Source organism: Pantherophis guttatus, chromosome 1 (genome assembly GCF_059756535.1).
Source record: "Pantherophis guttatus breed Tessera chromosome 1, ASM5975653v1, whole genome shotgun sequence".
NCBI classification, from domain to species: Eukaryota; Metazoa; Chordata; class Lepidosauria; order Squamata; family Colubridae; genus Pantherophis; species Pantherophis guttatus.
Window position 1 is genome coordinate 115,510,949 of NC_142063.1, and position 27,994 is coordinate 115,538,942.

Below are 27,994 nucleotides of genomic sequence, written 5' to 3' on the forward strand. Positions count from 1 at the left end.
TGTAAAAATCACTTTTTAAACCCTATTTTCAGAACCATAATTGCAATGCGAGAGAATATGGCTGCCTTTAAGAAACAGATGTATGAGAAATAGATCCCGGTCACTGGGATTAGGTTATTAATTTATGTTCTTTCTAAGAGATTCTCAGAGCTATGGCAATTCCAACTGAAACAGCTCATAATTTATGCTAAGCTTTTACAAGCTAGGTGCTCTTCAGATGTGGGGACGTCTGTTTCAAGAAGTCCTTAAAAAGTATGGCAATTATTATGTATTCTTAGAGTCTGCCTCTATGAGAATGTCCAGGTTGAGGAAGACTGGACTGTAGAATTATCCCACGAGAGTTGAGTTGTATAAGATGGTGACTGACATTGATTTCTCTAGAATTAATTCAATTAACACAATTGGAATCTGAAGGGATATCTGAAGAGTTCAGTCAGTGTGTGTTAACTTTCATATTCAATGAAAGTTCTGCATGAGAATTCAGAACCCAGTTTTCATTCTACCTTATTCAACTCATTTTTACCAGTTTTGCCAGCTGCAAATGTCAGAGAATTGCAGGTTAACATACCATAAATAATCATATGACTTTCTTATCACCAGCTGGACTTCTAAAAATACTTTTTAGATCATCCCCCCACATATCCTCTGTGAAGATGAAATTATAAACTGAAAGGCACCTTGATGCTTGTTATTTGAACAATTTTAGAGTAGCTTGGACAGAAATCAAGCAAGCTCAAGAAGTGGTGGAATCTACTTTTTTGACCACAATTGTGTAAAATTACAAGACATAAAATGATGTTTTCCTAATTGGCCAATAGATATGTACTGTGTTCAATAGTGAAAATAGGAAATTGTTATTAGAAGTTAAATAACGATGTTTCTTTTTCTCCATCTCTATTTGCTTGGTAATTAGAATAGAAAAGTTAACACCGGTACAGATTGCTCTACGACTGGGATCCTTAAACATAAACCTGAATATTTCTTTGTGCAATTCATGATAGGTCAACACAGGCAAGTTACACAGAGCTTGAGAACAATTCACATGATATAATTTTATCTTACAAATGAACATCTATATAATTTTAGCCCTGTACCAACTGGTTTCCAGGTATTTCTGAAAGCCTCATAAAAACAAACATTTAGAGCTGCTTGACAATTAGTAGTCTTTCTTCCATCCAATCCTTTCATCACAGTGTTATATTTTTCCCCAAGTTACTCTGTGATGAGAACAGTGTCAAGTTGTGATTTTTGAACATCTTTATTTGTAGGTTTCCTGAACGAATGAATGATCATGTCAGGGACAATTTGGCATCTGGGATGAAAACTGTAATGGTTCCTTAACAGCAATAGCAACAGCAATAGCAACAGCAACAAATCTAAATAATTAACAATTTTATTTTCTGCCAGATGCAAGCTGCTTCATTTTGACTGATGGCAGAGTTGGCTCTTTATGTGAGATCTCAGATCTTCATGGGTCTCACCTGTAGATCTCACTATGAAATGACCAGGGTAAAAAAACCTCAAGTACATAAAAGAAGAAGGAAAGGATTGGTCTCCTTTGAATGACAACTTCACTCACCACCTTCTTGATTTTAGTGGGAGTAATTGAGAACAATGGGATTTTACTATCCTTTCTCTCTCCCAAGCTCCTTTCCCCCAATAGCAGCATTCAGTATCTTGTTTGGTCCTATACCTATGCAAAAAAATTAAAAAGTTGAAATATATTAACTATAATCAGAAGACACAAATTTCTATGAGATAGTTATAGGCTTCATAAGGTGCTTCCTGTGGCAGGAATATTAACTATAGTTAATATTAACTAGTTACAGTCTAATATGCCTGCTTGGCATCTCAATCTTCATGTGCACCATTAGCACTGTAGATCTAGATGCAGAAATTATGTTATCAATGTTCTTGGTGGTGTTCATCTGATTTTTACACTTATTTCTAGGAACTGGGCTTGTGAACTATGTAAATTGAAATAATGACGTATTCAGTTCTATTCCCTTCCCTGATTTTGGCTTCCTCTGTTGCTTAAAAAAATTAATTCTCTCCATTTGTTCTAATTGTTCTATTACGGACACTTCCATAATAATTTATTCCTGTACTTAGGGATTTTTCATGTTGTGAAAATAAAGACAATAGATGTTTTTATGAAAGATGCTGAGTGTGTTGGGATAGCAAAGGAATGTAGCAATGAGACAGAGTTGTCAACATCACCCTCATATCTTAAATGCACATTATTTTTCAATTCAGTTCAATTAGATCTGGAGAAATAATCTTTGTTAACACTAAATGTGACTTCCTTCAAATCTCCCACATGTCCCTTGGAATTCTGACTTTTAGCACCATCTAGTGCTAGTGATCCCTTGGCACCATGTCACTATGCATAAATTTGCTACACTATGCATTCAAATTTGATACAATTCTTCATTACTAAGATTCTCTAACGGAGAACATTTAGAGAAAACCAGTTAAGTAGATACATAAACTGACCTTGTGGTGTAGATATAGTTTGAAAAATATTGAAAAAATAAACAAAGCAGCCAATATGTTGAAAAAATTGCTAGTTTAGGGTGATTCTCTAAAATGTCTATGGAAGAAACATCTTATACTTTTTAATCCTCCACAAACATTATTTCCAACAAGTATCCACATCTTCCCCCCCCCACCCCCCGTTCAGGCTAATCCAATTCCACCCAACCCAAAACACGATCATCCTCCAATGTTCACCTCAATGTTCACACCTATAAAAACTCTATAACACTTTTGGAACCAACTTGGCTGTCTTACACTATTTCTATCTATTTTTTTTATGAGCAATACATTAAAGCCTTATTCTATAATGGTACTTATTTTAATTATTTAACGTTTTATACTCCTGTAATGCAGTATAGTAATTCTCTGCATATCTGCCATATTTGAAGTTCAGGTCAGGAACTCTCTTGGCAGGCCAGTCTAGCCAGAATCTGTTTGGTTAGCATGAGGCTGGGCATAAAACCAACAGACATTTGTGTAAATTGTAGCACCATCTATACTAAAATAATTAGCAATTGGGATGAAAAATAGTCTATCTGCCCTTCTTTTTTTTTTGTCTCCAAAATATTTTTTTTGGGGGGGGAGTTACTGATAAAACTGCAAGTTCTGAATGTATAAATATGTCCAAAGGACGACCACTGGAACTTGTGGACAAAGCTCAAGGGATAATACTTTCATGCTTGAGAATGAACCTTCTTCAAACAACCTTCCTTGATGTAGTTATGGGATGGAATGATCTGGAGGGCAGAATTCTTCAAGGTTCCCAAAAGGAAAGTTTTGGATTTTTTTTCCTCATTGGTCAGTAGTCATATGGATATGCATTGCAAGTGGATCTTTGAGCGATTATATACTCCACTTATGAATTTAGAGACTATGCAACAAGCACATGGGGGGGGGGAAGGATGTTAAGTATGTATTAAGCAGGAGCAAAGAAGAGAAAGCAAAGGATGAAGGGTGGTCTGAGCATGTGTTTTTGTCATTTTTCAGAACTTGTCTGGCTGTTTCCAGCACAAACAGAATTGTACAAGGCACACTTCAGTCTTCCTATCCCTACAGGCCCTGTCTCCAAACAAGCAGATAGATGGATGGATGGCAGTCTGATGCTGCCTGCAGGTGAGGAGGAAGGCTCAGGAAAACAGCATAGTGGGGGAAAGACAAGTTTCCTTGTTTTCCCTGAGCATGACAGTCCTTGCCCCCTCTCCCTTCCTTGGCTGTGAACGATGCAGGAGCAGGAAGGATCAGGCCAGCTGACTACATCTCCTCATCCTCACTTGCCTTGCTCCAACGGTGGCAGCAGTTGGCAGTGATGCCCAGCAGGAAGTTGGTAGCAACAGAAGCAATGGAAACCACAAAGCCCACAAAGGCAATGAAGAGATAATCATCCAGGCTCAAGGTCAAGTGGCAAGCCTTGAAGCTCTCCTCTGTCAGGGAAAGCAAAGAAGCACCCTCCATTTCAGGTGGCTCACGGCACTCAGCCAGTTGGGTATCTGAAACAAGAATAATCTGGTAAATCAATCATGCCTATGTCTGTAGCAAGACTTGAAACCATGAGTGATTTCCCCATCCCACCCCTTTTGCTATTCGTTTCTCTCAGACCTTATCAAAAATTCCTAAACTGATTAAAGGGTGGGGAAAAAATTAGTACTTCTATTAAGATATCCTTAACTCTTATTTGATATTAAATAAATGCCAACAATGCATTTTGGAGGAGGGAGGAACATTCCCCAGACCCAAGACACTGACTGAGACCTTCATTTTCCAGAGCAGATTTTGAAAGCAGCTAGGGGTGGCAGAGGAAGGGGCACAAGGGAAAGTCTTGCTGCATGAGTGAATATCTATTCAAATGTTGGATAGTATCCAGTGCATAGAAGCTTACATACTCTTCTAAATAAGCGAGTGCTAGCCCATCACAGCTCATGCTGGGATATCAGTTAATGAACTGCATTTTTATACTTACTCCTCTAAGAGCTGAATCTCTGAATAATTCCCCAAACAGAACTACCAACAGCAGAATACAGAGCAGAATAACAAATAAAAAAACAACACATTACTTTCCACAATATGTTCTAATTTGTTTAAAAATAAAAACAGCCCTTTCGGAACGATTTCAGGCCGAGCTTCATCATTCTTCCATTATTGCTCATAATTAATTTTCAATCACTGGCCTCACTCATCCACTTTTTCCTTTTTTTGTAAAGCTAATGGCAAGAACTACTTTACACATGCAGTGGAATCACACTCTGCAGTTGTTTTTGGATTAAACACTTCAGAGTGCAGAGTCCATGTGATTTCTGGATGCCTCCTCATGACCAATTTCTTTGTTTATTAAAAAAATTAGTGTGACAAGTAGAAACATTCTAAATTAGGCATTTTTCCTAAGTTTAAAGCTGCTCTGAATGGATGGGTGGAGATCGGTTGTTATGAAGCATTCATATCTTGAAGCCCATTCTGCATTCTTAATGAAAATTAAGTGCTATTGAATTGGGTCTAATTTCTGGTGACCATACAGATAAAAGTCACCATTGGACCTTTTCCTTAATAATAACTGACAGATATACATGATTTCATTGTGATCTTCTATGAACTGGTTGTAAGAATACTGGGTTCTGTACAGATCTTGGACAATACAATAAATAAACTGGGTAGTAAATAGCAGATGTACTAATGAAAATCCCCTAGAAAGCCCACCCTTTCTGCTTGGAGACATTTCCATAACAAAACAAACAAACAAACAAACAAACAAACAAACAAACAAACAAACAAACAAACCCAACCTTGCTGATCCAAGTGATTAAGGAGACCAAATAAGTTTCACCTGCATTTCCTTGCTTCTAAATGCTGGATAACACCCTCTCCTTCATTATCTGGTCTACCCACATTTAGCGATAGATGCAATTTTTTTTAAAAAAATACACATAAGACTCAGTTGCATAAGGGCACTTAAGGAGATGAAGGTGCTGTTAAAGCAGGGCTGCCTTCTGCTGTCCTTGCCTGAGCAGGATTTCCTGTCCTCAGGCCTTCAAGTTTGCAGCTTGAGAGATAAGCAAGAAGGTCAGAAAAAGACTAGTGTCAGGAAAAAAGAAAGCGTGAGGGCTGGGAGAGGATGCTGATTTATGATTATGCAAGCTGGGGATCTTCCACTACAAGGGCACAGAAAGGGCAGAGAGGCAAGGTGGTACATCCCAGAGCCCTTTCTCGTGCGTCGTACTTCTCATACAATTCTGACAATGTTCTACTTTGGAAGGACATCTCATCTCTGAGTGCTTCCAAAAGACTTTTTGATTCATATGTGATAGTCTCTGAAATACCCTTCACACAGTGACTGCAATGACCTCCCGCAATGTCACAATAAACATTGCCACTGTTGTCCATGTTTTCCCTTTTATGTTCTTTAAAAAGTGTCCCTCTCTGTTTCTCCCTTCTTCTCTTCCTCTCTTTCAAAGTTTCCCTCCAGGGGTTCTGTTGCACACCGGGTGAAGGACAGTCACCTGCAGCATCCAGTTAAGTGTGATGTGGCCATTTAGGTCTTGGTAATTGACAGAAATGAAGAACTTGTGGGTAGTAAATCTCTATTCATAATGTCTGGAGGGTAAGGATGGACAACTAATGTGCCTGGGTTGTGCTCCCTTGAAAAAGAGAATCGTATCTCTGCCATAGCTGGAAGATTAAGGGTAACAATAGCACTAGCAATATCACTTAGACTTATATACCGCTTCACAGTGCTTTACAGCCTTCTCTAAGCAGTTCACAGAGTCAGCATATTGCCCCCAACAATTTGGGTCCTCATTTTACTCACCTTGAAAGAATGGAAGGCTGAGTCAACCTTGAGCCTGGTTGTATTTGAACTGCCAAATTGCAGTCAGCCAGCAGTCAGTAGAAGTAGCCTGCAATACTGTACTCTAACCACTGCGCCACCATGGCTCATGAATGGTGAATTGTGGGAAGTACTTACTGACATTCCTACTCACCCTGTCCTTTGGAAGTGACCTTTGTGCTGTCCACTTGCCCTGCTGCTTTGTTCTGGCCCCAGTACAAATCTTCAGGGTGTATGGGTCCTTTGGAAAGCCGTACATGGGATCGGTTCACTCTGGTGCTTTATCCTGCAAGAACCAGGCTGAACTGATGGATTCCCTGCATGTCTGTTGGACACCTGAGTGGACTTTCTTCACAGTCAGGCATTTGGGTGAGACAATGTGTGCAGAGACCCTCTGTGCTGCAGATGCAGATATTATATTGATAGCCAGCATTAGAACAATGCTTTGCTTTGAGGAAGGGTCACAGAGAGGTCACAGGAGGAGCAAGAGGAGCTACCATACTGGTTTTCAGCATAATACCCTTTGATTTTTTTCAAAGCACCTCTTGAACCTTTGCACCCACATCTGGCCTATGAACAAAACATAAATATGTGGATAAACTGCCGGCGCCCCTTCCCAATCTGAGTAGCATTGACAAAAAGAGATCTGTAAACTATGACTAACAGGGCAACTCGCTGAAACAGGAATCATCTTGCTAATGTGACCCAAAGTCAAGGAGATGCTATGTGTTGCCTGCTTTGTTCCACCTAGCCTCACCCCAATATTCAGGTTTTGAAAACAGCCTCCCTCAAACATTACCCACCCCAAGAATCTAGGCATGCAATCCAAGCAAGGATAAGGGGTTTTTCTGCCTCCCCCAGGATTCCAAAACACTCAGGGAATTCCCTCTCATCCTTGTTATGTCTGAGGGAGTTGCTTATAATATACTTTCCTTGCCTTGCTGAGGTGATCAGCCGGTTTGGGACCACTCCTAAGCCAGTGGTGGGTTGCCCCTGGTTTGGACCGGTTCGCAAGAACCAGTAGTAAAACTGGCAGGAGGCCCTGCCCACCGCCCTGGATGTTGTCATCAGTGATCTGCACATGCACAGAAGGTGCGCACGATCCCGTTGCGATCCCGGTAGTAAAGGTAAGTAGAACCCACCCCTGTCCTAAGCCCTTTCCCACAGAAAGTGTTGAAGCACGACTGGTGAATAAATTCATTTTGCTCAGCCAATTTGACCCACCAGTAAAGCATTCCTATTTAGTTTCATAACAGTAGGTGCTTTTCAATTTATTCTCATTTGAGTGGGACACTGGGTGCTAAGGCAAGCAAGGAAAAGGAAGGAGTGCCTTAGCTCTTTCTGGACTGTCTCCCAATCCCAATGCAACTTTCACCTGTATGCACACATGCACATACGCACACAGAGATAAACTCTTTCTCATCCTGCTTCTGTCCAAGTGGTAATTCTTTACACAGTATATCCTATCAACACTCTGGGGAGAGACCCCAGTTTCCATTCTGTCATTTTCTGACTGCATTCCGTGATGTACTCTCCCCACATGTGCTCTCTTCTCCATTCTGTTATCTTACTCCCACGTGGGACTCCTGCATAATGCTATAATAATTTATCCAGAAGCTCTTTCCTGTCTTTTGCTCCATTTCCAGAGCAGCAATTACTTCTGTCAATTTAAGCAAGCCATTTTAAAAGGGAGAAATTGACCATTAACTGTTTTGTTAACTGAGCACAATCTATATTTAATCTGGTCTTAAATATCTCTGCAGGAGAGATACAGAGATAGAGAAATAGACAGACAGACACATACATGCATAAACACATGCATATATACACTCATACAACTGAGAGTGCCAGTGTATGTAATGATTAAGATGCTGCGATAGAAGTGGGAAAAGCCAGTTGTAACCCGTCTAGTCTTAATTTGAAAACTACTTTGAACTAGCTACTTTGAACTAGCTACTTTGAAAAGCTAACTACTCTGAAAAATATATGGCAACCCACATTGTACCAGCATGGCAGATTACATTCTATAATCATTCTGATGGACCTGGTTGGGTTTCAATGGAAATTTGGAGTTGTTTTTGAAGGTATGACACATGGTGAGACTGAAGCTTTGGTTGCCACTTGGAATAAAAGGCTGGCTGAGCTTTTGATCAGATTGTACCTGTGCGACCTCTTTTCCTTTTTTTAATAGTAATTTTATTAAGAATTATAATTACAATAAAATTAAGACAAAAGAAAAAGAAATATAAAAGGAAGTGACTTTCCATCTTCATTTTCTCTTAAAATACCACAAATGATCTCTTCTTTCCATATCTCATTTCTTATTTATAAAGAAATCTGTAGAACCTTGTCATTTCAATCCTGATGTTGGCAAAAGTCTATTTTAACCTTGATTAAATAAACTGACTTTATATTCCTTCCATTTACTTCTTTAGTCCCTTCAAACAATGTCCTAGAACAGTGATGGCGAGTGCCCAAACTGGAACGCACGTACATGTGCGTGCATGTGTGCATGCCGGAACACCGGAAACCTGAAGACCAACTGGCCGATATGCATGCATGCACCAGCCAGCTGGTCTTTGTGTTTTTGGCATGCACACGTGTGCCAGCCAGCTGGTCTTCGTGCATGCTGGAGCCTTGGAAAGCTGAAGACCAATGTGCATGCCTGTTTTTTGGCCATTTTTGGCTGTTTTCCAAGCTGCTTTCCAGACTCTTTTCCAGGCCGTTTTCCGGGCTGTTTTCCAGGTTGTTTTTGGCTGTTTTTCAGGCCATTTTCAGGCTGTTTTCTGGTGCTTCAGTGCACTGGAAACCAGAAGAGCAGCTGGCAATGGCGCACATGTCCAAAGAGAGGGCTCTGTGTGCCACCTCTGGCATGCGTGCCATAGGTTCGCCATCACAGTCCTAGAACTTGATTTTTTTTCTTGTTTTTTTTGTCCCAAAATACTTCAAACTTTAACAAAACTCTTTTGTAGAGCCAATGTGGGAAAACCATCCGATTCACTCTCTTAGGCTGTTGTTTGTAAATCCCATTTAGTTATTAGGAGATCAACTGATTTCTTTTATATCAGAACTATCAAACTCCCGGCCCACACTCTGGATGCGTCATGCGCTTGCTAAACCTATGCCCGGTTTAGTGAAGGGGAAAAAAAGTCCTGATATGTCATGTGATGACACTGTAATGCCATGAGTTTGACACCCCTGTTTTATATGTTCAGTGTATCATCTTTTTTCCATGCCTGGAAACAGTAGAGACCTGTGATGGCGAACCTATGGCATGCATGCCATAGGTGGTGTGTGGAGCCATATCTGTGGGTACATGAGTGTTGCCCTAGTTCAGCTCCAGCATGCATTTGCATGCTGGCCAGCTGATTTTTGGGCCTTCTGGGGTGGGTGGGTCAGGAAACAGGCTATTTTTGGCCTCGGGGGGTGGGGAAGGCCGTTTTCGCCCTCCCCAGGCTCCTAGAAAGCCTCTGGAGCCTGGGGGGGTGAAAAACAGGCCTTCCTGTTCCACCGGAAGTCAGGAAATGGGCTGTTTTTGCCCTCCCCAGGCTCCAAGAAAGCCTCTGGAGCCTGGGGAGGGCGAAAAATGGGCCTACCAGGCCCACGGTGCCATCACGTGCCAAAAGCAGGGGGAGCGCAGGGGGGGTTTACGCATGTGTGCACGGGGGGGGCGGGGTACATTGAATTATGGGTGTGGGCATGTGCGCGCATGACCCCCACACATTCCCCCTGCTTTTGGCACACGACAACAAAAAGGTTAGCCATCACTGGTATAGACTGTCATTTTAAAATTCACTTTCAACTCAAATCTCAGTCTTGTGAAATAGACATTTTTCATATTCCATAACATGTTTTAGACTCAGTCTATCTATTGAGGCAGACACTATAAAATTAACTTCTGAGACCATTGTTGAAAAATATCCATCAAAGTATCCAATGTTAAACTATTTTGCTACATTGTATAATTATAAATCAAATTTGAGTGTTCTTCACCTTAAAGTGTAATCTTCAGTTCCTTCTAGTTCCCTCCAATGTCCAATTTTTAAAGTATTCTCTTACTAGTTATTTTTTTTAAATAAAAACAAAAACATTTTCCCATTGAAAGGATTTTTTAAAAATAATTAATTCCAAAATTTTTATTTCAAATTTAGCTGGACCCTTAGTCAATTTCTAATTTTCTAAAATTGAAGTTTTAATCAACCTTTTGTTGTGGCTTTTAAAAAAAAAAACAGTTCTTAAACTTTTGGTTAAAACTTATTTCACTAAGGATTATAGGAAATTCACTCAGTTCTGTAAAACTTGTTGATCCAAAGATTCCTACTAGCTGAAAACCACTTAACAAGCAGTTTCTGAAGGTTTTGGAAGTTCTGCCTGAAAGAACACAACATTTGCTTACTTCTTTTCTAATTAGAAAATTAATTTTCTAATTCTAAATAGAAAAGAAGTAAGTGTAAGTAAGTTGACCAAGATAGCTGTTCCATTGTGTCCCAGAGTACTAAATCCTTGTGGTCTGCAGGTTTTCCTAATGAAGAGCAACTGTCTGGATCACTTATTGGTGATTTCAATATCTGTCCTTGACTGGAGATAAATTATTGAAGACCCAGTCTACTTGTCAACTCTTCATTCCATCAAACTCCAAGACAGCTTTTTTTTTAATTCTGTGGAGCTGTCTTTAATTCTGTGAAGTTCTGTGTTCAGTTCTGCCACCTTTACTGAGACAAGGTAGAACCTAATAGCAGATCTAATTTATGTTCAGTTGGGTTCATTTTCTGTTGATCTCCAGAAGCTCTCTAGATATCTCATAGCTCATTTCAGCTCCCTCTACTCCACAATAAACCAGGGAAACCCTTGGGGTCCACAAGGAAAGAGAGGCTAGATGATAGAGACAGGTAAGAAATGATTTCTTATAAGTGCATGTACTTTTCTGCCCACATCTACAAAGGGTGGTCCGGCAGCCCTGTTTCAAGAGATTCAAGTTATGGTGAATGCATCTTTGAGAGAAGGGATGGACCCACTGAAGAAAGTAGTGATCTGCTCCAGGGGTGGGCTTCAAAATTTTTAGCAAGGGGTTCTCTGCCTGATTGCTGGGTAGGCATGGCTATGGTGGGCAGAGCCTAGTCAGCTTCCTGCACCATGGCGGCTGGGGGGGGAGGCATTTTTGCCCTCCCCGGGCTCCGGAGGCTTTCCTCAAGCCTCTGGGAGGGTGAAAATGGCCTCCCCAGGCTCTGGAGGCCCTCTGGAGACCAGAAACGGGCCCACTTCCGGCCTTCTCAAACTTCTGGTAGACCTGTTTTTCACAGGTCTCCGAGCCTCTGCATGCACCCTGCACTTACCTGCATCCAAAATGGGCCACGTGGGGACTCCTCGGTGGGGAGGGGCAGGGTGGGAGGGGCCAGCCAGGATGGGATTTGGGGGTTCTCCGAACTGCACAGAATCTTAGCTTAGAGGCTCTCCCGAACCCCCTGTGAACCCCCAGCAGCCCAACCCTGATCTGCTCCTTAAGACAGCAGTACTAGATGCCCAATTGGGGACAATTTTTAGTAAAGGTTGTAGAGAAGGAGATCATGTTGCAGTGTCACATAACTCGGGAGGAAGTGAATTATCTGTACTTGTTTTAGTTGCATTTCATGTCTAGGCATGGAACCAAAACAGTACTGCTCGTGCTTGTGGATGATCTCTGGTTGGAGTGGGATGGGAGCTGTGTATATATCTTGGATCCTTTTGATTGCTCAGCAGCTTTCAGTACCATGCATCATGATATCCTTCTGGACTGGCTTTGGGATTAGGAATTTGAGGCACAGATTTATGCTAATTTTCCTCCTTCCTCTGGGATCAGTTCCAGTCAGCACTGACAGTGGGGAGAGAGATTAAACCCATATCACCAGTTCTGTAGGGTTCCTCAAACCTTGAGGCTCATCCCACTCTTATTTAGCAACTATAAGAACTGTTGGGTAAAGTTAATAAACAGCACAGAGAGTCATCACTGTGCTGGATTGAATGTGTGTTTTGATGAGTGAGTTATTGCTTATTCTTGGGTGCAGTCACCTGTGTAAGATGGGCAGCAATATAAATCATATCAGTAAATTAATAAATGACACCCAGTTATATATTTCTGCTATGGGCCAGCCAAATGACATGATAAGCATGATCTGTGTGTCTGAAGGCTGTGTCTGAAGGCTATGGGGCTTTCCATGATGAAGAACAGGCTTCGGTTTAACCCAAACATGATTGAGGGTTTCAGGGCTCATTGACTCAATGATTTTTCATCCCTAGTTCTGGATGGCATCGCTGCAGAAAGAACTGGTAAACAGTTTTTTTGTTTGGGGGGGAGGTTTCCTCCTGGATTCATGGCCCTTATTCAAAGAACAGGTGACAGCCATGGGCAGGAGGACTGTTGTTCAACTTGGTGTGGTGTATTCTTTCCTCAATCAGATGGTAGCACATATTGTGTCTCATACTTTGGTTAACTCCCAAGGGGATTACTGCAGTGTAATCTGGAAGCTACGAGTGGTCCAGAATGTGGTATTATGAACAATTAAGGATGTGGCTCCATACACCCATGTTCCCAATAAGTTTCTGAATGTTGCCTAAGAGGCGGGTTGACACTTTTATGCATGTATATAGTCTAGAACAGTGATGGCTAACCTTTTTGCCATTGCGTGCCAGGAGCGGGGTGGGGGTGGGGGTGGTTCCCACCGGAAGTTGGCAAACGGGCTGTTTTGGGCCTCTGGAGGGCCTCCGGGGGGTGGGGAAGGCCGTTTTCACCCTCCCCAGACTCCTAGAAAGGCTCTGGAGGCTGGGAAGAGAGAAAAACGGGCCTTCCCACCACCCCCCGAGGTCCTCAGGAGGCAGGAAACAGCCTGCTTCCCTACTTCTGGTGGACCCAGAAGGCCTGAAAATCAGCTGGTGGAGCTGAGCTCACGTGCCCACCGATATGGCTACGCGTGCCACCTGTGGCATGCGTGCCATAGGTTCACCATCACGGGTCTAGAATATTTGCAGTCTCTCTCTCATTACCTGCTCCATCAGATCTGGCAGAAGGTATATGCGCCAGGTCCTGTCAATTAAAGCATGTCAGTTGTCAGACTCAGGAAACATGGCTTTCCTGTATCAGAAAACAAATTTCTTTTGAGATTAGATTAATCCCATACCAGTTGGCCTTTTATAAAGCTTCTAAGTACTTGATTTTTTTCCTTAGAGATGGGAGGTGATTGAATCTGAAAAGTGAATGAATTTGTTACTTACAAATTAACTGACAAACTTAGTTTATCCTTCTTTCGTTTTCTTATGCATTTTTCTATTGCAATTTTTATTTCATTGATGTTTTAATTGTGTTAGAGACCCAGAACTGCTTTATGTGAGAGGACCAGTTATATAAATTTAATAAATGTCAATATGCTTATAATGTGTGTGTATCATTTGACATTTATTTTTATTATTAGACTGAGTTGTTTTATTCAGGACATATATTATGATAACTATGGTATAATATAATATATACATTAAATGTATATCTGAAATATTTATGTTTTTCTGTATATAAAAAAACAACACGTAATGTTGATTATTTAGAGACAGTTTGAACTTCCAAAAATACACACACACATATACACATTTCTGAAACTCGACATTTCACCTGAATTAAAATCCCATTACCTGTTAATAAGCTTTATCCTTAACCTCGTGTTAACTTTGAGACAAAAAGATGTATCTCTCACACTTCAGATGAAAGTTTAATACTCTGCCTGAAAGATCTTTCAGAAAGGATTCAGAGATCCTTTCAGCTGTGATCTACATTTGATGGGTGCTAGGAGACATATCCTCTCTGCCATGGCGTCTGCTTTATGGAACATTCCCTCCCTCCCTCCCTCCCCTCCTCCCAAATTAGATTAGCTCTGTCTCTAAGACATGCTTAGATGGCTCCATTGCTGAGCTGGCTATTTTTATTCCCTAGGGTTGGTATGTCTGTATTTAGTAATATTTACTGTTTAGGTGGTTTATTATTTGTTTTATATCTATGGGGGTTTTATATGTTGTTTTATTTGTGGTTTGTTGTACGCTGCTCAGAGTTGCCTTCGATGAAATGGGTGACTGTCTAAACTTGATTAACAAATGAATAAAGACTTCACGGCAAGATAAGTGATGCAATTAGAAATAAATCTGAGAATTGGACAATCACTTAATTTCACCTACCTGACATGCATCTCTGGATCCTATTTCTCAACCACTTCAGCAGTGGCTCCATGGTACAACCGCATATCCAGGGATTGCCTCCAATTTGAAGAGTCACCAGGCCTGTGAGACCTTCTAAGGCTTCAAGGCTAAGGAAAGACAGAGCCCCATAGCTGAGATCAAGCGCACGTAGTTGGACCAAGCCTCGGAAAGCTTGGGGGTCTATCTTCTTCAGCCAAGGGTTGTGGCTTAAGTCAACATGTACCAGGCTGTAGGCTTCCTGAAACATATTAGCCACCACCTGAGTCAAGTTATTGTAGCTCAAGTCCAAGTGGGAAAGATGCTTAGATGTCAAAAAGAGTCCAACTGGTAGTTCAACAAGGGAGTTGTTCCGCAAATCCAATACTCTCAACTCCAAGTAGCAGGTAAGGTATCCAGGAGGGATGCTTGTGAGGTGGTTGTGAGCCAAGCTTAGGTTTCTGGTATCCAATGGAAGATCTGGTGGGACTGAAAACAGTCGTAGTCCACTGCAATCCACGGCCTGGCTGCGGCATGTGCACAGAACTGGGCAACCAGTGACAGCACTGGCAAAGACTACTACCACTGCTACAAGGAAAGGGCTTAATATCATGGCAGGAGAGCAATGGGGTACAAACTGCTCTCCTCCCAGCTGGACACAGTCTGCACTCATTTTGGCAAGGTGGAAGCTACATGGCAAAGAGAGGCCAATCAAGAAGGGGCAGCAATGGGTGGAGACACAATCCAGCCAATGGGAATCACTGACAAAAAACTGCTACATTATGGTTGGAGAAATGAGGAACATCGGAAATTTGTCAGATCTTGAGGCACTTATAGGACCATAAAAGAGTTATAACTAAGCGAGAAGCTGACAAGTTTTGGTAGCTTGTTTAGCTTCCTAAATAACTTTTTTTCTGTAGGAAGTTGAAGAGTGTAATCTACCTGCATACATGCATATGTAATTTCTATGGAGAAGTTAAAAGATTATAATAAAAAAAAATGTAAACAAAGCTGATAATTTTTATCCAAGATCTATTGATCGCTAGATTTCTGGATCTTGAGTTAAGATAAAATGTGCTCTTTTTTTAGTGTGTTTTATTTTGTTTTGGTGTGCTGGAGACATAATTTGCTGATGACTTGCAGAAGTTTCTCGTTGCACTAGAAAAATATAATCAGGTCACTGCTTTTTGCAGTCTCAGTAATTCTACCTGCAGTTCTACCAGACTGGAAGGAACTTCTCCTGGAATCATTCAGGTATTATTAAAATAAATGAAACAGCTGTCTTCCGCTGTTTCCTTTTCTGTTTCCCAGAAAGCTAATGTCTGCAGAAGGTCCTCTTGATAAACTGCTGCTAAACTGGATTAAACTTCCAAATGAGTCCCTCTTGGAAAGGTCAGGAGAAACTAAGGCTGGAGATGGGGAGCCTCTTAGCAGTCCAAATTTTTACTTGTTTGGGAAGATGGCTAGCCATTCTCTTTCACTTTAGGAGCAGATGCCGCCCTCCAGAACTAGAGCCACTGAAATAGGTACATGAATCCATGTTGTGCCTAACTTGAAAAACTAAGCCGGAAGCTGTATGCCAAGAATAATCATGATTTCAGGGTCCAAATAATAAGCGTCAGGAGAAGGAGTGTAATGCTGTCCTTGAAGCTTCGTCTTCTTTCCCAGGCTAAACTTCTTCCAGGACAACCTGTCAATGAAATATAACAAAGATCAAAGTGGGGAGTGGGGATCATATACCCCTTGTGCATTCAACATAGCTCTCCTGTTGCCAACTGTTTTTATAGTAATGCACGCACCCCACTTTCTTTCCAAATCACTGCTGACGCCCCTACTCTTTGTCCTCTATTATAAACATCATTCTGGGAACCCCACACAATTTTCTCAATGTACAGTTGTTATTGTATTTACTGTAGCACTGGACCGAGATGTGTGGGAAGAAGAAAGAAGGCCGAGGCACTGCTTGTTTGGCCAAAGAGTGAATTTATCTTCAAGGAAGTAAATATATTCAGCTTTGGCTGAGAGGGAGGAAAAGCATTGTAGTTCAGCATGAAGCCATCTGAATTAGATTCCACGTCCATTACTTGCCCCACATCTGGAAGGCATTAGGTTGAAGAAAGCTGCCTTAAACTATTCAGTTATCCACCTCCCTCTTACTTTACAAGTCCATTATAAATGACCTGAGATGCCCTTTATGACTGTGGGAAGGCAGAAATCAACTTGTATCAATAAAAGATCAATCATTCCAAAAAGGTGAGAAATGGGAAGGAGTCTAGGTGAGAAGGTGTCTGGAAATAACACCAAATTTCACTAGAAAAGGGAGTACCTAGCTCTAAAACAAACTATCTGGTAGTTAATCCCCCTTGAACATGGAGGATGTACTTAATGGCAAAGTTTATGGAGCTTTGCCTTCCAGGCCATGCTGGAAGATAAAAGGAAAGTGGAATCACTAGGCTGGCTGGAAGACTTCTGACTTGGGTTGTTCATCTGTGGCTTTGTTTAGTGTTTCCTTCCCAAACACACCACAAATCAGCATTTGATCAACCCGATTGAGGGATGGCATGTAAAAGCAAGTGAATGAGAGAGTGAATGGAAATTAATTATTGAAACTCTTTAAATACACAAATTTCTTTTATTCCTTTTCATACCTACTATTGTACAAGAACCCAAACCTTTTGAACTTGATCCCCAAGTGTGACCGCCCCTACTTTAAAATAGAAAATAAGGGAGCTCAGGTTAAACACCAAAATTTTTGTAACAGGTCCTGCATTCAACCTTGTGTCTGCATCTCTGCCAAAATAACCTCCAGTTACTTCCTGTAGTTCCGGGCCCAGATGAAGGGCACCGCCCATCCATAAGGTCTGCTGAGGCTTCTCCTTCAGCTATGAAGCAGTTTGGAGAGTTACTCCATACAAAAAGAAAATCTGGTTTCTATTTTTCCATTAAAGGACTGGTGGGTGGCGTGCTTCGGAATCCCTACATCTCATTCCATCCTTTGTGCACCCTTGGGGCAGGAGTTCTTGTATCGTATTTTCATTCTTCCTTTTTCTTTCCGATGCTATCTCCTTCCATGGTCATCTTTTCCTTGCGTAGACCCCAGTCCTCCTTTTCTCATTTATCTTTTGAAGATCAAGCAAGTCACATAATTTACCCAAAAACTCTGCTGAGCTGGCATCCCCACATGCTTTCTTGCAACTACCCTTTCTTTTCGTATCCTTGCCCTTACTCTCCTTCCTGGACCCTTGGGAGATGCACATCTCCTCATCTTCTAAGACACGCCTTGCTCACACCCTGTTCACATTTCTGAACCCAGAAATCTTACTTTCCTTAACCAAATGTCGTATGGCACCAAGCATGCAGCCCCACTTTCCTTCTCCCTATCCCTTCAGTTTCATCTCACTAGCAAATATAATTACTTACTCTGAGCTGAAGATATTTTTTTAAAATGTTGCCTTAATCCATTAGAGATGCCTCTGCTTCCTGCCAGATTAGCCTTCTCATTCCATGGAGTCTTTCTTGCCTCCGTTCCTCTGTCCCTCTTGAAAATAAGGACACTGAGGAAATTTCAGTCTCTCCTTGAATTGCAGCCTCTGCTTGTGTGTGTGAGTGTGTGTGTGTGTGTGTGATTCCAACCAGGTCTTTCCCCACCTCCTTTCCCCTTCTTTCTTTCGCTCTCTCTTTCTTCCTTGAGGGCCAGGTACTGACGTTTCTCTGTCTCTTAGCAACTGCCTCCTCATCTCTGAGCAACAGGAGAGCGGAGGGGCTGCAGACCCCACTGAGCTGAGGCAGGGAGGCAGTGGCCAGGGAGGGGTGGAGAGCGAGGGGCGGGGGTGGGCAGGAGGCAATGGATGCATAAAAAAATGTGCCCACAAGATCCTAGAGACAAGAGAGGGAGGACACGCATTCTGAGATGGGGGAAGCAGAATCGGGCAGACAAGGGGGCGGCGGGAAAGCTGGGAGACAGACGTGGGCAGAAAAAGATCAGACAGGGACATGCCAGTGCATGCATGCACGCACAGAAGCACAGAAACGGGTGGGTGGGGAGGAACCAGGAATAAAGAGGAGATGCCAGGGAAGCAGTTTCTTCTTGCTAGCTCTCAAGAGGCAGTTGCTTGCATCTTCTCACAACAGAAGGGCTTGAGAAGAAATAGTCTTGCCTGGCACACAACTCTTGCCTTTGCCAGGAGTAGATATTTTGCCCCAACAGCTGCGTTAGCCGCCTTCTTAACCTTCCTATTCTCCTTCCCACCAACGGGGTTAACCACTTCCTCACTCTGGTGCTTTGGATTACCTGTAGTTATTGTTTACCACCACTCCCACCCTCTTACAGGGATCTATTTTCTCCTTTCTCTGTAGGAGAGCTTGGAACTTCCTAGAGATGGTTTCATGTATGTTTTATGGTTGCTATCTTGCTGTCATCTGATGGGTAGACAGCTGGCACAAGCCTTCCAAAGGAGAGCTTGGTGTTCCTCCCTTGGATGGCTGTTAATTGGTTTTTCTTTCAAGATCCCACTAGGTTGCAAAGGAGCTTCCTGTGTGAAATGGACTTCAGAAGGCAGATAGGATGCTGGCCAGCTGAACCTTAGAGAAGCACAGCAGTCAGTAAATGCCTTCTTTCAGATGCACAATTTTAAGCCTCACCAGGTGCCACTCCAAAGGAAATTTGCTAAATGTCATGGACAGAGTGTCCTTGCTGGCTCTCTGAAACTTGTGACTTGAAAATTATAGTCGGGGCTTGAGTTTATCCTGATTTACTTTTACCCTGAAGCTAGAGTTATAATTCTTTCTGCGCCATGGACCCTTCTGAGAGTCTGGTGAAATCTACTGACCTCTCCTCTGAAAAATGTCTTTAAATACATAAAATATCGGTTGTTTTTACAAAGGAAAGCAATTATGCTCACATACAGCTACCAAAATATTTAATTTAATAGTTTAAACAATCAGACGATTAAATTTAAATAATATGTACCACAGTAATATTCATGCTTCTCTATTCATCAATAACAAGACCAGCTAAATCTCAGAGGTTAGGGAAATTAAGGCTATAATTTTTCCCCTCCTCCAAGGTCATGGACCGCCTGACATCTAGCCATTGATCCCCAAATTAAAAATTCTTGCCTTTCAGGAAGATTTCAAAATTCATGATCTCTCATAGGTCTCTGAACCTATAGGAAACATAAAACTGGACAGCTTACAGGGACAAAACTTGTTTTCAGCTAATCTCCTTTGCTGAAGAAAGATTCAGGTTGCATGAGCAATGTTTGTGATGCCTAGGGCTATGCGAACTTTTTTTTGGTTTTTAAATCTTATTTTGCACCAAAATAGCCTATGTTCTATGGAGGAAAATAAAAACTCTGAATATGCGGTGTAATGTTATTCAGGCAAGACGGATTATCTTGTGCAGCGAAAGAGCAAAACATGGAAATAGGAAGAAAAATAATGAGGATATTGTCCACGCCTTCAGGACCTCCGCAGTTTTGGTTCTTAAGTCCTCTTCCATTGAAGGATCCTGAGGCAGGATCTAAGTATGGGTATTTACAATATCCTTATTATGGTGTTTGAAAGCCAGTTACAAACATATTTACAGCTACAAACCGGGAGACCATGAGTTCTAATCCTGCCTTGGGCACAAAGTCAGCTGGGTGACCTTGGGCCAGCTACTGTCTCTCAGCTCAGGATGATAGGCAATCCAAAAATTTTACTTAGAGTGCTTAGAGTTGGTTATGTTAATTTTCTCCATTTGCAACTAATGAATAAATTTGGTTTTTTTATTAATACATTTATTTGCAACCACACTTTTTAGCAGAATTCATATAAAATTGCAACAATCCATATGTTCAATACATCCCTTCTAATATTAACAGCACTATCTGTCAGCATCTGCTTTCTTGTCTTCCTTGCGGCCATTGCAAACAATGCAACTGGCTTTGTTACATCTTCATCTACGTTAGTCAGCAGGAAATAAAAAAATTTTTTTCCTTCTATGCTAGACTGATTCAGATGGATTAACAAAAGCTTGATGAATGTAGGTCTAGGTTCCTGATATAATTTACAGTGTAGTAAGTAATGGATCAGATCTTCCTCATGTGAATTATTACAAATGCATAAACGCTGTGCAATTGTTAACCCTTTAAGATTTAAGGATTATTTAAATCTTCCATTTAAATAGGCTGCTGGCATTGTCTGAAAGTGAAGTTCTATGAAAGTGTGTATCAGGGAATGGGATGTAAGTAACTGTAAATAGATGATATTGCTTGTCCATCTTTGGAAGATCGATACCACTTGACTAATTTAAGGTTGCATACCTACTCTTTATCTTCATCTTGTTCAAAAATTTTAAAGAATAGTAAAGGTAAAGGTTTCCGTGTGTAATTATGTCAAACTCTAGGGCACAGTGCTCATCTCTGTTTCTTGGCCAAGGGAGCCAGTATTATCTGAAGACGTTTTCCATGGTCATGTAGCCAGCATGGCATTGGATATACTCCAAAGGTGCATGGAATACTGTTACCTTCCCACCAAAGTACTACCTATTAATTTACTTGCATTTGCATGCGTTTGAACCAGAGGTGAAATCCAATTTTTTTCCCTACTGTTCTGTGAGCGTGGCTTGCTGGGCATGGCAGGGGAAGGATATTGCAAAATCTCCATTTCCACCCCACTCCAGGGGAAGGTTGACTCAGCCTTCCATCCTTTCGAGGTAGGTAAAATGAGGACCCGGATTGTGGAGACAATAAGCTGACTTTGTATAAAAGGAACACCGCTTAGGGGCCCTCGAAAGCCCTACTAAGCAGGTATGAAGGCTATTGCTTAATGCATTGTAAGCCGCCCTGAGTCCCCGGAGAAGGGCGGCATATAAATCGAACCAATCAATCAATCAATCAATCAATCAATAAATCAATCAATAAATAAATATACTGCAAAATCTCTATTCCCTCCCCTCCTAGGGGAAGGATATTGCAAAATCTCCATTCCCAACCCACTCTGGGGCCAGCCAGAGATGGTATTTGCCGGTTCTCCAACCTAGTCAAAATTTCCACTATCGATTCTCCAGAACCTGTCAGAACCTGCTGGATTTCACCCCTGATTTGAACTGCTAGGTGGGCAGAAGCTGGGGCAGGTAATGGGAGCTCACCCTGTTGTGCGCTGCTCGGGTCTTGAAACTGGGCTGTCAGCTTTCCAGCTGACAAGCTCAACAGCTTTAACTGGTGAGCCACTGCACCCCTGGCGACCATCAATAATGAATGATAATCTACATTGTTCAATAATTCTTGCTCTAGTGAAAATTGTGAGAAAGGTTTAAAGAGATATTCACCCATCCATTTCTGTTAAGTTGTTCATGGAGGCATTGTTTTGCCAAAAAAAGTGTTGGGCAAGAGGATTAGCCTTCTATAATATTAGACTATTGCTTTCTTTCTTTAAATTAATTAATGAAAGGGCCACTTCTAATTTCAATATTGCTGCTGGTACACATAAGAGTAAGGTTAAGATTGATCTCCTGGATTTATTTTGGACCACCTCTAATTCTTTTAGTTTAGAAACCCCATATTGAGGCTTCATATGTCAACTGTGAGATTGTTTTCTCCTAGAAAATTGTGAGTCCAGACTGTACTAGCCAGCCTTCTTTTGAACAGAAGAAGGAGCAAATGGCTCTGATTAACCTCATAGCCATTGTTAGTATTTCAGTAAAATGGATATCCAAATACTTGAATGACCTCGCTTGTTCTATCTCCTTATCATCTAAGGTCCATTGATACAGTATATCTTGATCTCTTAGCAAATACTAGTTGGTTTTGGAATAATCTGTCTGTAAGTATTATAAACACTGTCAGAATCCTTCTTATTCCAATTATTGTTGACATCAGTACCATATCATCTCTGTATATTGGGACTTTCTACTTCTAATTGATAAAGCATAAAAAGAAGGATTATTAAGCTCTTCTACAGTGTTGTTTATATAAAACTTAAAAGAGGGAGAGAGCCAGTGTGAAGCCCTGTTAGGCACATTTTGTGATTTTAAACTGTTTTGTTAAGGAGCCATTGAGATTTATCTGTACTTGTATGTAAGTGTCATCATATAATTTGTATACTATATTAGGTAACCTACTTGAACATTGGGTAATTTTATATTAGCTAATCTATTTATATCAATAATTAAAACTTCTCCCATAATTTTCCTCTATTTATTTATCATAGGCAGAAAATATATCAATAAATGCATAAAGTCATTTTGAGGGACCATTAATGATTTGTGAATCAAATGTTCTAAACTGAAACACTGATCTATAGTACACACGTCCCTTTCTGAAGCCTGCCTGTCCTTCTGCTATTGTCTACCTACCTATCGCTCCAATCAATAAATCTGTTTAAAAGATACCTTGTATATAACTTTCACTCTGTGTCAATAAGTCTTATGGGGTGAAGGTTAGCGAGGTTGTGGAATCTCCCTTTTTAAATATTGAAATTGCTACACTATTTTTCCAGTCTACAAGGATTTGCTCCCATGGCATCGATATAAGTAAACAAGGACATGAGCGTAGGAGCCCATCAATCATGGAATGTCTTAAAAAATTCTGGCAGTAACATATCTTCTCCCTGGGCTTTGCCAGCTGCCTGTTGTGAAATTATTCTTTTAATTTCTGCAGCAGTGATTGAGGGTTATTTTAATTATGTTTTTAATATATCTGTACCCATTAACTGCTGACTTGATATTCTAATATCCTCAAATTTATTTTTGAAATAAATTATCCAAAATTTAGATGAAATCTTCTCTTATTATTTTATTATTACTCTCTGGCCTTGGGAAACTAGTTCCCAGAATTTTGCATCAGTATTTTGTAAACATAACAGTCTTCGGTCTTGTTTCCTTCTCCTTATCAATGCTTGATATTTTCAGTATTTATCTCTCGCTACATCTATTCTGCCAAATGATTTATCCTTTATAATTTGTTTCACTTATCTAATCAGTTCTTAATCTGTGGTTAAACTATGGGGCTCTGGTTACAGTCCTTTTTCCTTGCCATGATTTACACACCAATGGTTTAAAATTCCCAACCATATTTCCAGCCACTTCCTCATATTTGATATTTGCATTTTCAGGTTTTTGAATAAGTGTGACCCTCTGCTATAGCATTGTTGGGCTATAGCATTAATCTTACAACTTTGGCCGAGGGGATGTCCACTTTAATTGTTTCTGATTCTTTGTAGTAGCTTTTATATTGTGACTGTCTTGTGCTTTATTATTTCCACATATCCACATTAAGTCTGAGTCAAGTGGTAAGTGATCACTTTGGTCAAGCTATAATATCAAAATACAGTGCTATTGGGATTGTTGAGGGTGATATGAATATATAATGAAAAACAGTACTCCCCCTCTGTGGCTGACTGATGTATTAGAACCCCAAGTCAGTAGCAATAGCAGTAACACTTAGACGTATATACTGCTTCACAATGCTTTTACAGCCCTCTCTATGTGGTTTACAGAGTCAGTTTATTGCCCCCAACAATCTGAGTCCTCATTTTACCAACCTTGGAAGGATGGAAGGCTGAGTCAATCTTGAGCCTGACGAGATTTGAACTGCCAAATTGCAGGCAGCTGGCAGGCAGCAGAAGTAGCCTGCAGTACTGCACTCTAACCACTGCGCCACCACGGCTCAATTCCATTGTTATCCATATAAACTGGCCATTTGTAATTTATACATTAATTTAAGTAGTTCTAATCCACATTTGTTTTGGATCTTGTCATGTGAAATAGGAACTAGAGGAAAACTACCTTTCATTCCAAAAAAGCCTTTACCCTTTCAGTTCCATATTTCCAAACCTGAGCCCATTCTAGCATTATAATCCGCGCAAATAATTAAACCCACACTTGTAAGATGATGAAACATATCAAATAATGACTCTTTCAGGTTATCCCAATTTATTTGTTGTCAGGTGACATTGTCTCTTGAGATTTCAGCCTCAGCATTTGAATTTCACATATTCCATAATATCCAGATCAAGATGTACTGTGGTTAGGCTCTTTAAGCTCCCTTTAACATGTCCCATCTTTTGGTCTTTTTTGGCCATTTATAAAAATACCTATAGCCAAGGAATGCTATCACGTTATTTCCCATCAACCAAGCTTCTTGGAGAAAAATAATATCTTGTAGAAAATAAAAAAAAACCTCCATCTATGCATTTGCTATTTGGTCTACTCTCCCTGCAAAGGGAATGTGACAGACATACTGTATCTATTGGCCTCTAGTCCTTTCTTCCTTTAAAGTAACTGAATCTTCCTCTGGCTATTTCACTTGTTCCATTGAATTTAAAATTCCCTGAGCATCTTTGTAAACATAATATTTTGTAACCCTGGGGATATATGGTGTAAATGTATATGTTGTATCCTGGGCTTTCTTGAAAGGTCTCAAGTTCAATTCTAGTTCTAGTTGGTTTCTCCTGTGCACTTCTGTAATAGTCTTATAAATTTCTGCACTATCCATCCTCATTGTCTTATCCATCTTGGCTGGCAATATATTTTATAATGTTCTGGAAATCACTGGCTGTCACTTGTTCCAGATTATGTCCCTTTGTATATTTTCTTTCATGATCCTTAACAGTGTTTACTGTATGTTGCTTTGCCATTTTCTTTTAATAATACACATATTATTAGAAGGTTTACTTCTGCACAAGCTAACGCCATTCTGTCAATCCATCCACGATTCTTAGCTCAGTTGTCCTGAAGGTGTTTCTTCAAAAAAGCAACTGGACTTTCTTGGGGTGGGTGGGTGGGTTTGAAAATGTTTCACTTCTCATCCAAGAAGCTTTTCCCGTTCAGAACTACAGAAGCTTTTTGGATGAGAAGTGAAACGTTGTCAAACAACAACAACAAAAAACAAAAGTCCTGTTGCCTTTTGGAAAAAGCACCTTTGGGACATCTAATGACCTTGATGATTGAGAATCTCCATAGACATTTAGCATTGCTCGGTTGTTATGCTCAATATTCCCACTTGTGATACACACACACACACATGAAACCTCTGTTCTTTTATTTTTCCATTGTAAATTGGTTCAGGTTGCTTGTTAGATTTACAATCTACATTTCCTCCAAAAGTCCAGCAGCAAGCATAGATCGGCTTTCTCTTACTTCTCTTCCCTCCCTGCCAGTAGTGGAATTCAAATTTTTTTACTACTGATTTTGTGGACGTGGCTTGGTGGGCGTGGCTTGGTGGGCGTGGCAAGGGAAGGATACTGCAAAATCTCCATTCCAACCCCACTCCAGGCGAAGGACACTGCAAAATCCCCATTCCCTCCCCACTCCTGGGGAAAGGATATTGCAAAATCTCCATTCCCACCCCACTCTGGGGCCAGCCAGAGGTGGTATTTGCCGGTTCTCCGAACTACTCAAAATTTCTGCTATCAGTTCTTCGGAACCTATCAGAGTAGCACCCCTGCTCCCTGCCCAACAACTCCTGCACCACAATCTGTGAGGTTGGCTAATGCAGAATGGCTCAAAGCTGAACCCATGGTGTGAACCTGGGTCTACCCAGCCTTTGCCCTGCATTTAGCTAGTATTTCTCAAAGAGAGACATAAAAGTGCAAGAAAGAAAGAAAAAGTAGAAGAAAAACATTTTATTTTACTTTTTTCCTTCCTTGCACAAATGCTCAATACAATACTATACTCAAAAAAGCACTTTAAGAATGATATTTATAAGAAAACCTAGTTTTAAGAACAATATTACCATAATAGAAACTTTTTCAAGGATGCCTAAGATTGGATTTACATATACATTATATCCCATTAGTATGATTACCGTCCCACTCATAAAAGATATAATGCATATTCTCCAACTTATCTTCCTTTTTCTTTGTCTCTCCAAAATCCATACCCTCCAGCTGTTTCTATGATGAACGTTTAGAGTGGCTGTAGCTTCTGTGTGCTGCTGGGTACAATATATTTCAAACGGTAGTATTATCAATTTATCTAGAGGAGCCTGCTAAGGGAAAGTAGGCACTATTAACTGGAGCAGCAAAAATCAAGCTGGGGAGGTTTTCTAAATTGGCCTTAGGAAATTGTCTAGTTTTGATTCTTGGATAAAATGGGTGGTAAAATCTATTAAGAGCCAGCAAGCATCAAGGGGTGATGGGAGAATAGAAGCTGTCATCCAAAGTTATGGTGAAAAGGAAAGTTCTGTTTTTTGGTTTTTTTTAAAAAAAGAAAAGAATACAATAAAATGTGCTGGAGCAAAGGGATAATCCACATTTGCAGGCAGAATATTGATTTTAAAATTCCTGCAAACACAGCAGCAGCTTTTCTTTCGTTTTGAAAAAGATGCCTGGTTCTCACCTTCTGAAGAGAATGAAATTTGCTGTCTACTATTTGCCAAGAAGTTATTAAGCAGCAATCCCATCATAGAAAACAACCCCCACCATTAGTGCCTCATATAGTAGCTACTGCCTAAATGCCCTTGAGAACATATAATACACTCTTACATTTTGATGATCAAGGATCCCTGTATTACTGGAAAAAATCACTATGCATTCCATATGGGTTTTAGAAATGCCCTCCCACCCCCTTATTTAACATTATAGAAAGAATCAATTTGACAAGTGTGGTTTTGATGTTACAATAATGTGATTCCTTTCTAGTCAGATCCCTTATACCACACCACAATTTGTTATTATGTTAGCATGGTTCACTTTTTTCCCATTATATTCCTTACTTGTTTAGTTTCCTATTCCGCTTTCCTTTCTCTAAGATGTACCCGTTGCTCTCCTTCATGGACCAGCAGTTTTATGACAAGCCTGGAGAAACATGTCTGCTGGCATCAGCTAAAAGCCTTGAAAGCTTCAAGGTCTTTAGTGCAGGGATTTGTGGGGCCAAGGAGAAACGAGATTAAAAAAAGAGCAAGAGCAATTATAGAAGCATAATGATAGGGGATAAGAGAGTACAGAACATGTGAGAAGTGGGATGAGATAAAGCAGCCTGAGAGCCAACTCATGCTTACACAAATAAGAGAAATCTGAGGAAATCATCTGGTTGATTTACCCTGTAGGATAGAAGTAGATGGTGAATCTGCATTAAAAAATATTAGACAGTTTTGAAAGAGAGAAATGGTGGGCATACAGTACTGTGTTTCCCCGAAAATAAGATCCTGTCTTATATTTTTTTGAAGCCTGAAATAAGCGCTTGGCCTTATTGCCATGTGCTCAAAAGCCCAATTGGGCTTATTATCAGGGGATGTCTTATTTTGGGGAAAACAGGATATGTTTACCTTTAACCCTTCCCCATCTATGGGTACAGGATTCAGGGTTCCCCTATACCAGTGATGGCTAACCTTTTTGCCATCGCATGCCAGGAGAGGGGGGGGCGGGGGAGGGTCACACGCGCACGTGCCCATGCGCATGCGTGCGCAAACCCCTCCCCCCTCCCCCCCGCTCCTGGCACATGATGGCCTGGTAGGCCCGTTTTTCTTT

General features: G+C 40.8%; 1 protein-coding gene across 4 annotated transcripts; it reads right to left on the reverse strand.

Annotated features, from left to right (window-relative positions):
• Nucleotides 1-1,027: 1,027 nt before the first annotated feature.
• On the reverse strand, nucleotides 1,028-27,322 carry LRRC55 (leucine rich repeat containing 55). Of its 4 annotated transcripts, none has more exons than XM_087881580.1 (4): nucleotides 27,241-27,322; nucleotides 14,546-16,232; nucleotides 3,814-4,025; nucleotides 1,028-1,693 (listed from the first exon to the last, which is right to left on the reverse strand). In XM_087881580.1, exons 2-4 carry the CDS (start codon nucleotides 15,213-15,215, stop codon nucleotides 1,688-1,690), a joined length of 888 nt encoding a protein of 295 aa, XP_087737706.1. In that variant the 5' UTR covers nucleotides 15,216-16,232; nucleotides 27,241-27,322; the 3' UTR covers nucleotides 1,028-1,687. The 4 variants fall into 4 exon arrangements, with proteins under 4 accessions (XP_087737706.1, XP_034276246.1, XP_034276245.1 ...); XM_034420355.3 differs by lacking the exon at nucleotides 27,241-27,322 and adding an exon at nucleotides 17,963-18,340; XM_034420354.3 differs by having other exon boundaries at nucleotides 1,028-4,025.
• Nucleotides 27,323-27,994: the final 672 nt, after the last annotated feature.

Coding starts and splice junctions, on each gene's coding strand:
- LRRC55 (XM_034420354.3), bottom strand. CDS start 15,215: ATGAGTGCAGACTGTGTCCAGCTGGGAGGAGAGCAGTTTGTACCCCAT. Junction 4,026..14,545: donor GATCCAGAGATGCATGTCAG/GTAGGTGAAATT, acceptor TTCTTGTTTCAG/ATACCCAACTGGCTGAGTGC.